Raw genomic sequence first — 14,718 nt, forward strand, 5'->3', positions numbered from 1 at the left:
TTGTTTAGTCAAAAAATAGAGATAAATGATGATATGTTTTAAATGTCTTACCTCTGTGTTCCCTCTGCTCAGAGTTAGTGAAGGCTTTTGGCGCCCGGCGTCCTCAAATCTTCGTCACCAGACACGACACTTCCGTTTTCTTCTTCTTCGCGTATTTTCTTCGGTGCTTTGTAAACGCTGCACCGGTGCTGCCCCCTGCTGGACGGGAGTGGAACTAGAACTCTGCCCACGACTAATATTTATCCCATTATAAAGTCGAAGTTGCCTCTTTTGTGCTTTATTTCTGCCATCTTCTTTCTCACTTCTTGCTGATTCATTAAGAGTATAGACGGGAACACTTTGTCTCCCATAGATTCTTCATCCTTCTTCTTCTTCTTCTTCTTTCGGCTTTTCCCGTCAGGTGTCGCCACAGCGAGTCAACTTTCTCCATCTAACCCTCTTCTCTGGATCTTCCTCTCTCACACCAACTACCTTCATATCCTCTCTCACGACGTCCATAAATCTTCTCTTTGGTCTTCCTCCAGACCTCTTGCCTGGCAGCTCCAATTCCAGCATCCGTCTACCAATATATTCTCTATCCCTCCTCTGTCCATGACCCAACCATCTCCGTCTGGCTTCTCTGACCTTCTCTCCAAAACATCGTACATGTGCCGTCCCTCTGATAGACTCATTCCTGATCCTCTCCATCCTGGTCACTCCCAAAGAGAACCTCAACATCTTCATCTCTGCAACCTCCACCTCTTGTCTCCTGTCTTCTGGTCACTGGAACAGTTTCTAGTCCAAACATCATCTCTGGTCTCACCACTGTCTTGTACACCTTTCCTTTTATTCTGGCTGATGTTCTTCTATCTCTTGGTACCCCTGACACTTTTCTCCACCCATTCCAACCTGCTTGGACCGTCTCTTCACCTCTTTTCCACACTCTCCGTTGCTCTGGACTGTTGACCCCAAGTACCTGAAATCCTCCAGCTTCTTGATCTCCACTCCCTGTAGCCTCACCGTTCCACCTGAGTTCCTCTCATTCACACACATATATTCTGTCTTACGGTCACTAAATCAGTGCACTCCTGATTGTTAGTAGGCATTTTATCTTAAGGAAACCCTCACCAGTGCTTTTTATTTCCACACAAAATGCACATTTGCTGTCTTGTGCAGTGTTTTCAGACTATATCGTGCAGACAACGGTTCTCTAAATTGTTACTTCTCATTTAATCAACTAATACCCATGTGGAATAAATGCGTTGACAAAAATGAGGGTTCTATTTAGTTTAGAAAAGCGATCAGATAGGAAAACACACGTGGCAAAAAAAGGGTTTTGTGATAAAATAAATAATTTCCATCATTGTCTATGTTACATATATAGATGCCAGTGATGATGAAAGCATTTGAATGTAACATTGGCCCATGAATATAAACATTATATTTATTGATTTGAAGTGCAGCGACATCAGTCTTGGGGGCCGTGCAAACTTCGTCCACAGACTCCAGAGGCGTGCCGTTCACCCGTGGAGCTCCAGCGCCGCCGCAGCGCCGCCCTCGCTGGCCTCGCTGGCCTTGCTGGCCTTACTCCGAGGTCGGTACCTCCTGGCCGCGGCTCTCTGGTTCCTCTCGGCCTCGGTCAGTCCATCGGCAGCTTCCCCTTTCAGCTCGGGCAGCGCCGCCGCCGCCGCCGCCTCCTCATCCTCGCCGTCCTGAGCCGGCATGGCCTGCAGCCACTGCTGGTAGTAACCACGGAAACCGTCGATGTGAACCAGATAGTTGTTCCTGGACTTGTACTAGAGCGGGCAGGGATACAGAGGGAGGAATAACAAAAGACATGAAAATGTTAATCAGATACATCAGCAACATAGAGCTTTGCAGTGTTTAAACAGAAATCTATGCCTTGTCATTTGACCATTTTTGTATCCAGAAAACCTTGTTTTACTGCAGCGTCGTGTCTGGAAAAGTCTTATATCTAAAATGTAAGCGTTCTTTATTCTCCATCCATTTGTTGTTAGCTAGAAAATCCTGAGGTTTTTTTTCAATCTTTTTCGCAGATGCTTTCTGAGAGTCAGCAGCCTTAACCTCTATTTGCATTTTTACTTGTTAGATAAGACTGACTTTATTGATTCTACAACAAGGAAAGTCAGCAGCATTACAAGTAGAAAAGTGTGCAAAGTAATAAAAATAATCTGCAAATAAAGGATATAGATTCAAATAAACAAAGAATATGTACAATATACACAGCAGAATAAAAAAGATATAAAAAGAAATGCCTCGTGCAGGGAACGGTTATAGAAATGACGGGTGCACAGTTGGAACCGTGGGGAGTAAAAATGATACGATAATGATGATGGCGTCCTACAAAGCGTATCAATATAAATATTGATTGTTTCACGAGTGTCACCCCATCTGCAGTGTGTAGGAGAGAAATTCCGTGTGCAAACTGTGAGTAAATATAAATATTAAAAGCGAAGGAGGATTGCTGGCCGGTGTGGAACCTCACCTGGTCATAGTTGGGAGGATACTGGGCTGCAAACTCCAGCTGTCTGATGAGCACCTCGTTGGGCTTCACCCCCGTGTCCCGCATGCTTTTCAGGATCCTTTTAAGGTAAACGTAGTCCAGTCGGCGAGCCGCTCGGCCGACCAGGGCGGAGAACACGTGGACGTTCGGCTTGAATCCGGCCTTCTGGAAAACACAAGCGTCCGTCAGGGCTGAATATCTGAAGGACTTCAGTTCTGAGCGTTTAGCTCATGAGAAGCCGGTCAGGCGGGAAGAAATCCCGATCGCCTGGAGACGATCTTTAAAGAAAACACGCCCAGATTCAGGGCCGTTTTCACCGCTTGCACCCGTCCGTCCGTTCCAGTCCACCTTTAAAGATCAGTTTGGTAAGAAAGTCCATGTAGCAGCTGATCACCAGCGTTCTTATAAGACTACTTGGTACAATTCATTGCGATTACTTCTTTCTAAACCCTAAAAAAAGTCTCCAATGCCCCTCCGCTGGTCCGCTGCCCGCGACACCGCCGTGTTCATCCGTTCTCGGCGGCACGCCGTTTTCCTCGACCCTTCTGTCCGGGAAAACTAGCAGAAGTGAAAACGGCGGCGTGCTCACCTGCATGTCTTCCAGCAGCTGCAGGCCCTCCTCCTGCCGCTGGCAGCCGAGGGCGAGGCTGCCGAACGTCCGCGCGTCCACCGCCACGTTGCGCTGTCGCATCACGCCCAGCACGGACTGCGGAGACGTTCCCCGGAAACAGGCGGATTCAGGAACATGACAAGGAAACCTTTCACTCGCTAGGTCGCTACTCACTGATTACCACTTGAGCGGCACATCGGAAACCGCCTGCCTTCTGTCGTACCTTTGCCGTCTCCAGGTCTCCGGCTCTGGACGCTCGTCGGACCGCCGAGTTGAAGAAGGCGGCGTCCAGCTTCAGCTCGTGCTGCTTGGCCACCTTCAGCAGCATCTGCAGAGACCGGCGGCCGGGCTCCAGCGTGTCGGCCAACAGGGTCAGAGTCCTGAGGTCCGGGGCCAGACCCTGAGCCGCCATCTTCTCCAGGAATCCCTTCCCTCCTCCGATCAGGGCGAGCCTGTCCGAAGCGCCGCTCAGCGCGCCAAAGGAGACCACGCCGCCTCCTTTGCCCTCAAAAAGGTCCAGGAGGCTGGGGGCTTCAACAAAAGGCACCAAGGACGTCTCTTGCGGTCTCGCTGGAACCAGGTGGGCGGGTCTTCCTTCTGGAGACCCGTCTTCGCCGCTGCCACGGCCGTGCTGGACGAACAGCTGCTTCTCAAGAAGATCCACATCGATCGCGGCTTTGCGATGCGTCTCCGCGTGAGGCCTCCCGCTCGGACGCTCCGCCTCGGGCCTCAGGAGAAGGTCGGAGGCCACGGCCGGATCGCCGACGCCACAGTCCCGCGCCGTCCGCAGGAGAAGGTTATAGTTCTTGGTGTCCGGACGGATCCCGGACCTCAGCATCTGACGCCAAACCTGGAACAAACCCAGACGGCTGAGGAAATCTACACGACCCCCGGCCGATCCCGGCTCAAAACTTCCGCCGCCGACGCAAATCGGCGAGATCGAGGAAGGAAAGAACCTGCAGAGCCAGTCGGAACCCGATTTCTCTGTCCTTCAAACATCCCATCAGCAGGTAGTGGAACGTCTCCTGCGTCACAACGTGGCCGTTCTGCAGCATCTCCTGCAAAGAGGGTACGAGCCGGTCAGGGGTGGAGCGGGCCCTCCAGCGGGAGAACCTCGGACGCCTACCCTGAAGGTGTGTAAACAGGCTCGGAGATGGTTGGTGACGGCGTGCGTCTTCAGGAGGGCGTGATACGTGATGGTGCTGAGCAGGATGTTTTTACGCCGGAGCTCCTGCTCCAACTTCAACGCGCGCTGAAGTCCGGCTTGTTTGGACGGCGTCTCGGCGCAGGCGTTGAAGAGGGCGGTGTAGGTGGCGTCACCGGCCTCCAGTCCTCGTTTCTTCATCTAGAAAACACACACATGCGGCGTGGAAGCGTGGATAGATACCAGATATATAACCCAGCAACAGAAACGCAGGAAAGGAAAGCATCCTGTCTTCATTTTGGGGGAATATGAGATAATGTCTTGTGTGACGAGTGTCCTCACGTCGTTGTAGAGCCTGAAGGCCTCCTTGAGCCGCCCCGCTCGACCGCAGCCTCCCATCAGGACGCTGTAGTTGAACTCCAGCGGCTGCAGCCTCTCCTCCTGCAGCATGTCTCTGCTGAACATCTCCAGGGCTTCCTGCAGCTGTGACAACGCAAGAGATCATCTTCGCGCATTCCCAGATCCTCCCACCGTTGCCGTCAAGAAGGAGGTTTTTGGACAATCAAGGCAAAAACGAACAGTTTTTACCCCAGAGCGCTCATCGGCTGCAGTCAAAACTCTTTTTTCCACTTTTCAACATCTTTGCTCTTTTCTTTCTACATATTTAGCTACTTCTTCTTCTAGTTGTTTGTTTTATTGACATTGCAGATCTTCTATTTTTCCAATCTCTCCCCAGATGCCCGTCAGGGACAAATACCTTTATTTTTTTTTGATTGCAACCCAGAGATGCTGCTATGATCGCAGGTTGTTCTGCTTTTAAAGGTCCTGCTTTTTATTCCTCTGAACCTGCGATCTTCTGACTGGAAGATGAACAAACAGCTCGTTAGAAAGGAGACATCGATGATGGCTCGTCTCCCACTGACCTTGTTCTCCTTGATGAGTTTCTTGCACTGTAAGAAGTACCAGTATGGGGTGTTTGACCTTCCAGGGCGGCGGCGAGGACGCTCCCGGTCCTCCCGGTCCTCCCGGTCCTCCTGGTCCTCCTGGTCCTCCACGTATCTGAGCTCCTGCCAGGCCGGGCCGCTCTTCTTGAACAGCCTCCTGGAGGCCATGTCTGCGGACAGGGAGCCGAAGGACACCCGGTCCTCCGGTGGATCCGCCTCCCCTCCGGTGGTCAGAGCCCCGGGCCGCCCGTCGGGAGCCCCCGGAGCCGCGGCGAGGAGGCCGGATGCCCGCGGCGGCGGCGGCGGCGGCGGCGGGCGCAGCGGGCTCCTCCGCGCCGGAAGCCGGGGTCGATACCCGGCGACGGTCCCCGCGTTTCGGGCGCACAAACGCGCCACCGCGGTGAACATTTCGCTCAGCTGCTCGGATGAGTTTCCACCGGGGAAACCGAGAGGATGAAGCCGCCCGGTGAGCTCGCAGGTCCGGCGGAGCTCCGGCGTGTTTCCGCCTTCAACCGACCGCGTCAGACCAGAATAATCGATGCGGATCGATAAACATCGCTTGGTCTGCTTTACTTTTCTGGTCAATATATTCGGATATAAGCGATATCTGCTGGCTAGCAAGGTTTAATTTTCTTTTTTTATTTAAAATGTTATTGAACATATATGGTATAAACAGACAAAACATATGAACACACAAACATGGCTAAATAGAATCAAATGTCAATTATATTAACATGGGGGGAAAATAATTACTACATTTAAAACAAAGTTAAAAATTAATAACAATAACAATATTAATAATGATAAATGAAAAATAAAAAAATTGAAAATGGCAAAGGGAATACAATATGTATTTAACTTGGTGGCTCTAAAGGAATATTAGTCATAAAACTGTAAACTCTTTAGTTTTTGGATTTTTCCATTAAGTTTCAAAGATTTTTTTTTTATATAATTCAAAATCGTTTACAAAGATCATAAAATTGGGGGAACATTTGCATTCTGTTTTTGTGTATGAAGAACTTGGCCAGACCTAAAAATAACATTGACACAAAGGTCATCTCTTTTGTTTCCTAAAAGTAAAACAAATGTTACATCATCTCTTAAGAAAGAAATTGGTGATGATGGAAATTTCTCTTTAATCCATTTTTGAGTTTTATCCCAGAAGGTTAGTACTTTTTCGGACGAGAAAAATATATGGTCTTTAGTTTCAATATTATCCTCACAAGATGCACAAATATTATCTTCAATATTAACCTCAATAATTCCTTCAATGGGTCGATGTCATTCATAATATTGAAGTGCATCTTTTGCCTCGGGCTTTACTTTCTTTTATTTTGTTCTTCTTTTATTCTTCTTGTAAGTCTCTTTGGATAAAAGCGTCTGTTAAATAACTAATGTAATGTCATTTAGGCGATCGACGTATCTGGGTTTGATTGTTGTTCCTGTGCGACCAAGAATAACTTCCGCCCGGAAACACAATCAAACGTTCCTGTTTCAAAAGTTAAACCATGGAATCACATTTTTGAATATATTTCATTCCTATCAATTAAATGATATTTTTAGTATATCCACATTTGACACATTTTAACAGTACAGAGAAACCTGCTATTACCGATGATGTTGTGCTCTTTTTTTTTTTATTCAACCTTTATTTAACCAGGAAAAAAGTCCCATTGAGATTAAAAACCACTTACAAGGGAGTCCTGGCCGATGTAGAACTTTATGTGACCATAAAGGCATTTCTTCTTCTTTTCTTCTGATGTTGAGATGCACTTGAGTATCGTCTTTTCTACTTGCACTTTTTTTAGTCTTGCGCACTAATTGCTGTACAAACCTGTTGCACTTTAGTTGTCGCCATTATACAACAGTTGTAAAAACGGCCACCAACTACCTGTCAATTTACCAGCCAATTCCCAATCCTCCCCATCTCACCACGGCCGCCTTTGTTTCATTCACGGTCTTTTACCCTGCTAACTTACTTCATATATAAAAAAAATTTTTTTTTTAAAAAGGGACAGTTGGCCTCTGAGTCATTCAACTGTAAACTTTATTTCCCGCAAGAAAAAACAAACACGGCCCTTCGGCTGTCGAGCACCGATCACAATCAGCATTTTGGTGGCGACATCACCATGGTGACAAGTGTGGCGGCTGGGCCACGTGACTCTGGAACAACGTGATCCGGTCCAGCAGCGTAAGCGGGATATCTCTGACCACCGAAGGCAGGTCTTCGTGCTGTAACGGATAGATGACCACGCTGAGTGCCGAGCGCTCCGTGGAAAATCTAAAAACAGAGGGGGAGAACAGCTCATTGTCGCTCTTACAGCGGGACACCGAGCATCTGACGTCAGAAAACGGGAAAAGTGAGATAGTTATAAGTTTAGGCTCTTCGTATGGAGACGACTGTGCGGTGAATATCCCTGCGGCGTCGTATTTTATTGGTCATTTCTGACACGCGTCCAAACGAAAACGGGCGCCGCGATGCCCGACTCGAGCGCAGGGTTTGTTTGCGTTGCGAATCCGAGCACGAGATTCTTCCGAAACACGAAGCAACGCCGAGCCCGACTTCACTTGTGCAAAGGGCCCACCTGTCCAGGAGAGTTTTCTGCAGAGTGCGACAGGCCACCAAAGTGCCGCCTATTAACATGTGGCACATGATGACGTGGCGGCAGCGCTCCATGAACGCTTCGGTGGCCGACGGGTCGAAGGTGCCGCTGCGTGAGATGAGGCAGAAACGTTGCAGACTTGAGCAGCAGGAAAGAGCCTCGAAGAAGGACGCGTTGGCGTTCAGGTAGGGCTGCTCCAACCTGAAAGCACAGGCGGGGTTAAAAATGCAAAAGAGAATTACAAATATTGAATGAAAAACACGTATTTTGATTGAATTCGCAGAATAAAAACACTTCGGTACCTGACACACGTCTGAGCAATAGATGCACTGTTTGTGCCGCAGAGAGAATTATGCCGGATTATTTCTGACGGCATTAATTTAAGCGTCTGCGACCGGACGTGATAATGATAATGAACATCTCGGTATTGTGACGGTTACCGTTTTCAGTGCCGCTCGGCTGCGGCGGACACACGCAATCCTGCGAATGTAAATGGCGACGCAAAGACCTGAGCGTCCTGACCTGAGTTCTCGTAGCTGTGTGCAGTGTTTCAGGGCCTCCAGCAGGGCTGAGGTGTAGTTCATGGTTTTCAGAGATCCCATGTTGGCAAGCGATAACACCTGCAAGTCTCTGCACTTCTGCGCCACTTGGACCAGCCCCGTCCCTCTGAGGACGCCGGGGAGGCCGGCCAGCGTCAGGCGCCGCAACAGAGGCAAGGCTTCCAGCGCGGCCAAGTGTGCGTCGCCGACTCCTTGAGCCCACGCGCACATACCGCGGGGCTCCACGCCGGCACGGGTGCAGGGCTCCAGCCGGGGGAGGGCCGAGGCGAACCCCGGCCCGATGATCTCCAGAGTCTGTAAAAAAGGGCAGCCGGCGACGAGTCGAGCGAGCCCGGAGGTGCCGTCCCCCGGCAGGGAGGCGTCGGAATCCGGCTTATAGTTCTGGAGTCCCACGCGAGGAGGTTTCTTCAACCCCAGGAAGAGCGAGGAGGAAGAGGAGTTCTGCGTACGGATGTGATTGGTGCTCACGCCGTCGGACAAGGCGCAGGCGGGCAGGGTGAGGGAGCGCAGGTGTCTGAGTTGGGCCAAGCTCGCGCACAAGTGCGTTTCCCCGCCGGCCCCCGGTGTGTTTTCATGGTGGTAATGCGTGTGCATCAGGTTCAGGTGTTTCAGGTTGCCGCAGCTGACGGCCAAGCGGCCCATGGTGGCGGCGACCAGCTGATCTTCCACGTTCCTGCACTCCGAGTACGGCACGTGGTTGATGCCGCTGAGGTTGAGGCTGATCAGCTGCGCGGCGTCCTTCACCCCCCCCTCCAGGAGCGAGCGGAACACCTGCGGCCACAGGGCCGGGCAGCGGCTGAAGCTGAGGTGTTTGGGGCTGCTGCCCTCCAGGGCTCGCTTCAGCGACAGCGAATCCACCCAGGAGCGAGGAAGCTGCAGCGCCTCCAGGTCGCCGCGCTGACCCAGGCGCTGGGCCAGCGAGGCGGCGGCGGGCCAGTGCGCGGGGTTCGGCCCGGGGATCGACACCAGGAATATCCGGAGACGCTCCGGAACGTGGACGCTGAACACAGCCAGGTAGAGCAGCAGCAAGGTCTGGTTGACCTGAAGACATCAACACACACACACACACACACACACACAATGTTCCTGCAAGCTGTGAAACAGCAACAGATGCAGGACTGCCGTATTTTCCGGACTATAAGCCGCTACTCCGCTTTGACTCCTGCCGCTTATACAACGATGCAGCTTTCTTCGAGTTTTCTTCGCTAACGGCCATCAGGCGGCGCTCGAGCAGGAAGTGCAAAAATAAGACGGACGCAAAATGTCAGTGCAGAGAAGAAGACGACGCTAGTTTTTGGTGCACTCAACGCAAGACGCGGCACGACAACCAAAATATTTTTCACGCCCTCATCATGGAAAGCACACGAAGAAATGCTGCTTTTAAGTTGTGTGTTCGGTTTGGATGAGCAGCAGCGAGAAATCATTCCCAAAAACCGTCCGCGAGCAAAGAGCTTCCTTCTGCACTGCTGCACCACTGTGTGAAAAGGTGTGACGGAGATTTTCTGAGGCTCTTCAACTCTGAAGACACTGAAGAAGAAGAAGACTTCAGTGGTTTGAGAGCACGGGAGGAGGAGGAGGAAGAAAGACATCCATGACTTTTCTGTTTATTCTGATCGGCTGTTTTACTGCCGTGTTCCAGGCGCCGTTTGGAAACAATTGCGGTAAAAAAACATTTACAAATTCTGTCCGTGTAAATATCTCGTTTCACAACGTGGATATCTGCGGCTTATAGTCCGGTGCGGCTTATATATACTGCTCAAAAAAATAAAGGGAACACTTGAACCACACAATGTAACTCCAAGTCAATCCCACTTGTGTGAAATCATAGTGTCCACTCAGGAAGCAACACACATTCATTGTGACTTGTTTTAAGGACATTACATCAAAGTTGGATCAGCCTGGAGTTTGTTTTTACACTTTAATTTGGAGTGTGATTCCTAATCCAGACCTCCATGGGTTGATACAATTGATTTCCATGGATCATTTTTGTGTGATTTTGTTGTCAGCACATTCAACTGTGTAAAGAGCAAAGTATTTCATAAGAATATTTCATTCATTTAGATCTAGGATGTGTTTTTTAAGTGTTCCCTTTATTTTTTTGAGCAGTGTATAGAAACATCTATTTTTCTTTCACAAGTAAGTGGGGCGCGGCTTATATTCCAGTGCAGAAAATGCAGTATTTCCCTGATGGCGCTCACCTCTCCGGGGGCCAGTCTGGCGCTGAACTCCTCCAGCTGCTGATAATGCGGGACGCTGCTCTGACCCACCATCAGCTGACAGCAGACGCCCACGCCCTCCCGCGTCACGTCCGAAATGTCAAACTGCAGCATCAGCCTGCAAACCAAAACACCTCTAGCTTTGTAGCGGCGGCGGTTGACGTGCGTTCAGGATTATTATTCAGCGGCCTATTCGAGTCTTAAAGTTGGTTCCGATGACTTCGGACGTGCGCGGCCTTGGACCTGCTCTTACTTGCGTAGCTGGGCGCAGCAGGGCACCACCCCGTAGCTGGGCGTCAGCAGCGTCTGCCTGAGCTCCGCCAGGCGGCTCAGCCGGTCCACGGCCTCGGAGCTGAGCTGGGCGGCGTTGAAGCCGGACCTCACGTCGAAGGCCAGCGAGCGGAGCAGCGTGAGCGAGGAGAGGAGGCGGGACAGGCGGAGCGAGGTCAGGTTACACCCGGTGACGTCCAGGTGCGTCACCGCCCGGCAGCGGGTCAGATGCTCCACGGCCGACCCCGACAGCCAGTACACGCCGTTCAGGCTGAGGGAGCGGACGTGATTGGCCAGGCGCTTCAGCAGATGCCGAACCAAAGAGTCGTTCACCTGGAGAGGACAAACATAAATTCCAGATACGGGAAAAAGGAAGAAGAAATATTCCATACATCACAGCGGCGGTCCCCCACGGACCGCTAATCTAACGTCAGATTATATTTCCACGGACCGGCCTGTGAGGTGCGGCGGATAAATACAACAAAATAAAATGATACGGCCGACACAAAAACGGTGGCATTTTGTAAATGTGATGACAAATGTCACTCCAATGTGTACTTGGATGTAACTTTACATGACATGTGGCAACAAGAGGATCACAAGAGTAACATCCTCTCTGCCCCCCAAACGCTCTCTGGTCGCTATGGTAACGCTTAAATACGCCTTCAAAATAGATACACCACAAAACAAACATAAAAGTAGGGTTGCCGCATGTTATGCAGAGCAGGTTAGGTGCTGGGAATCACCATATTTGAAGCGGGTCTCCAGGTATTGTCAGTTAAATGCAGCTTTCTTGTTTGGATTAGATTCAATTTTATTGTCATTTCACATGTAAGGAAACAGAGTGGCGAGGTTCGCATCTAATCAGTGCAAAAAGCAGAAGTGCATGTACAGAATGTGCAGTTTTTACAGATAAATGCTGTATTAAAGAATAAATGCACATATTTTTACCGCTAGTGCGAGTAGAGGTGGATAATCATTATGTGCAGATTGTGTACAAATAGGTAGTGATTAATATGATTAACAGACGGCAATATATGGATGGAACTATAAATACACAGATGTCTTGTACAGTAACTCTGCAGGAGGGATTTTCTTCTGTCTCCTCACTGGGCCTTTTTCCCTTTGCAAAGAAACTTTACAAAGACATTTGTTTCTCGCTCATTTTGCAAGCTTGTGGGTTTATTAGCATTAGCGATTAGCACTAAAGCATCACGTCAAGAGTGACTCATAGACGGATGGAAAGCAGAGAATTTGGTCATTTCTAAAATAAAACATTGTTCAGACTTGGATAATAATGAAACAGAAATAATGTAAGTTATTTATTCTTTCTGTGCAGCCATGGGGTTCGGGGACCGCTGCATTACAGCACACGCGTGACTTTACCCCTATAAACTCAATTTCATCACATTATTCAAACACATTGCATGAATATGTGGGGAAAATCAACCAATTTACAAGACGTCTCGCCGCTTCTTCCGCCAAAGGCCTTACCGTGTACTCGTCAGACAGGCTGACGTGCGCCAGCAGCGTCTTGTCGTGGCACAGTGTGTGCAACTTCCTGCACACCTGAGCCACGTTCATCAGCAGGTCGCACACCGGGATGTGGCGCAGGATGCACAGCAGGATCTCGTCGGACAAATCCGACATTCCCACCGACGTGCAAGCCATCGCGTCCTCTTCACGGACAGCCTGGGGGGGAGGGGACAAAAAGTGGTGATGGGGGAAAATTGGGTGTCTTTAGCCACTTCAGACAGATTTTAGCCAAATTCTGGAAGCATCAACTCAACCCTGAGTGATAAAAGAAAGTTATAGAATATAAATATATTGCATTGTATTGCAAACAGCCTCTGAGAAGAGGAACAGGAGTAATGTAACTGAGTGACTGACAGAGTTGAACAGATATTATTATTACTTTTGTTGTTGTTATCAGTAGTCATAGCTCATGTTCTGGTGATTTTAAGGGACCATTTTAGTTGTTTTGTTTAAAAACAATGCTTTTTTTTTTTTTTTTGCAGATACTCCTGTGAGATCACTCCAGAGGTTTCCTCTCAACATCCCAGGTGGATTTCCTGAAACTACCAAACAAATGACTCTCCTTCCTTGAGCAGCTTCCTTCTGGTGCCTCCTCGGTCTCCACCTCACCTTCTCCTGCAGGACCAGCTCCATTGCCATCCTCTCCCTCCACTTCAGACACTTCTACAGCTTCTACACTCGCACTTTGTGAGCCGCTCTCAAAAGTCTTGGTGCACTGGACTCAACTCACTGTTCACATCCATATTTATATTCATATTTATAACCATGTTTTTCACTCTTCTCCCCTGGTTTCTGCACTGCATGGGACAATAAACGCTTTGAATCTTGCATAAACCTCCCTTCTGGTTCTCCTCCCACCTCAGCCTCCTTCCACCCAGATCTTCTCCATCCCTCCTCTGTCCACGTCCAAACCATCTGGCTTGACCTCCAGAACATCTACCATGCGGTGTCCTTCTGACGGCCCTCCAACATCTCCCTGCCTTCTCTGCTCCTCAATCACTCCATTAGCATGACATGATTTTACAATTAGCTGCGATGCTAAAACGCTTCTGTCAGAAGAGGAAAAGGGTGCAAACACACCTGCGCGTATTTCACATTTACTTATAATCCAAGCCGACGACAAAAAAAAAGTCGTATTTAACGAAAAACAAAGTTAGCCGCGATGACAGGAGCGGCCGTGGGTTAGCCGCTCGCCGCGCTCGGCGGAAGGCTGTCCCCGGGGATTACCGGCACCGCGCCCGCCGGGGGAGCGCGTCGGTCCCCGCCGTCCGGACGTCCACTCGCAGCCCCGCTCATCATGCACGGGAGTCCGGACGCTCATCCGGCCAGGAGCCGCTGCGGTCCGACAGGCGGTCGGGCGGCCATCGCGGATCCTCCGGTGACACGGAAGATGTTTGGCGGCGCACCGAGACGGAAGAGTTTGGCGGTGACACCGACACACACTTCCGGTGCCAACGCGGTGTTTTAGTACGGACGGATTATTGAGGGGACGCTTTAATTTAGAAGATAATATTTGTACATTTTGTGAAGACAACATTGAAACCACTGACTATTTCTCATGCGAAAAAGTATAAGGCTTTTGGGCTAAAACTCAAAAATGGGTTAAAGATAATTTTCCATCGTCATCAGTTTGTTTTTCAAGAGATGATATAACATTTGGTTTACTTTTAAGCAACAAAACAGATGAATTATGTGTCAATGTTATTTTAGGCCTGGCCAAGTTCTTCATTCACAAAAACAGAAGGCAAAAATGTCCCCCAAATTTTAATTTCTTCATAAATGATTTTGAATTATATAAAAAATCCTTAAAACTTATGGAAAAATCCAAAAACCAAAAAATATACAGTTTGATGTCTGAGATTCCTTGTGAACCGCCAACTTAATTACATGTTATATTCCCCTTGCAAGGTTTTTTTTTTTTTTTTCGTTTTAATTTTATTTGTCTTTCTATTTATTTATTTCCTTTTAATTTCTGTTTTTGTCTGGCATTATAAATTTCTCACAAACCGTTAAGACTATTAACTTCTGATTACATACAGAACGAATGTCCTTATGTCCTTTGCTTCCTCATCCCTTGCCATGTTTGTTTGTACATATGTATATTTGTATGTACTATTTATGTTCAATAAAACATTTTTTTTAAAGTTTTACTCCGATCGAATTATTGAGGGGACGCTTTAATTTGGAAGATAATATTTGTACATTTTGTGAAGACAACATTGAAACCACTGACCATATATTTTTCTCATGCGAAAAAGCACAGGGCTTTTGGGCTAAAACTCAAAAATGGGTTAAAGATAATTTTCCATCGTCACCAGTTTCCTTCTCAAGA

At 48.8% G+C, this 14,718-nt stretch overlaps 2 protein-coding genes across 3 annotated transcripts; both read right to left on the reverse strand.

The window, feature by feature from the left end:
* Nucleotides 1–1,411: 1,411 nt before the first annotated feature.
* On the reverse strand, nucleotides 1,412–5,702 carry ptcd1 (pentatricopeptide repeat domain 1). Its single transcript, XM_086157591.1, has 8 exons — nucleotides 5,181–5,702; nucleotides 4,600–4,740; nucleotides 4,240–4,458; nucleotides 4,070–4,171; nucleotides 3,337–3,963; nucleotides 3,093–3,209; nucleotides 2,486–2,668; nucleotides 1,412–1,775 (listed from the first exon to the last, which is right to left on the reverse strand). Exons 1-8 carry the CDS (start codon nucleotides 5,607–5,609, stop codon nucleotides 1,500–1,502), a joined length of 2,094 nt encoding a protein of 697 aa, XP_086013717.1. The 5' UTR covers nucleotides 5,610–5,702; the 3' UTR covers nucleotides 1,412–1,499.
* Nucleotides 5,703–7,224: 1,522 nt separating this feature from the next.
* fbxl18 (F-box and leucine-rich repeat protein 18) lies at nucleotides 7,225–13,779 on the reverse strand. Of its 2 annotated transcripts, none has more exons than XM_086157592.1 (7): nucleotides 13,614–13,779; nucleotides 12,345–12,542; nucleotides 10,834–11,183; nucleotides 10,563–10,698; nucleotides 8,327–9,405; nucleotides 7,787–8,005; nucleotides 7,225–7,482 (listed from the first exon to the last, which is right to left on the reverse strand). In XM_086157592.1, the coding sequence occupies exons 1-7, from the start codon at nucleotides 13,683–13,685 to the stop codon at nucleotides 7,326–7,328; spliced, it is 2,211 nt and encodes a 736-aa protein (XP_086013718.1). In that variant the 5' UTR covers nucleotides 13,686–13,779; the 3' UTR covers nucleotides 7,225–7,325. The 2 variants fall into 2 exon arrangements, with proteins under 2 accessions (XP_086013718.1, XP_086013719.1); XM_086157593.1 differs by lacking the exon at nucleotides 13,614–13,779 and adding an exon at nucleotides 13,467–13,599.
* Nucleotides 13,780–14,718: the final 939 nt, after the last annotated feature.

Source organism: Fistularia commersonii, chromosome 12 (assembly GCF_037954325.1).
Source record: "Fistularia commersonii isolate RoL2024-O1a breed Wild chromosome 12, RoL_Fcom_v1.0, whole genome shotgun sequence".
NCBI lineage: Eukaryota > Metazoa > Chordata > Actinopteri > Syngnathiformes > Fistulariidae > Fistularia > Fistularia commersonii.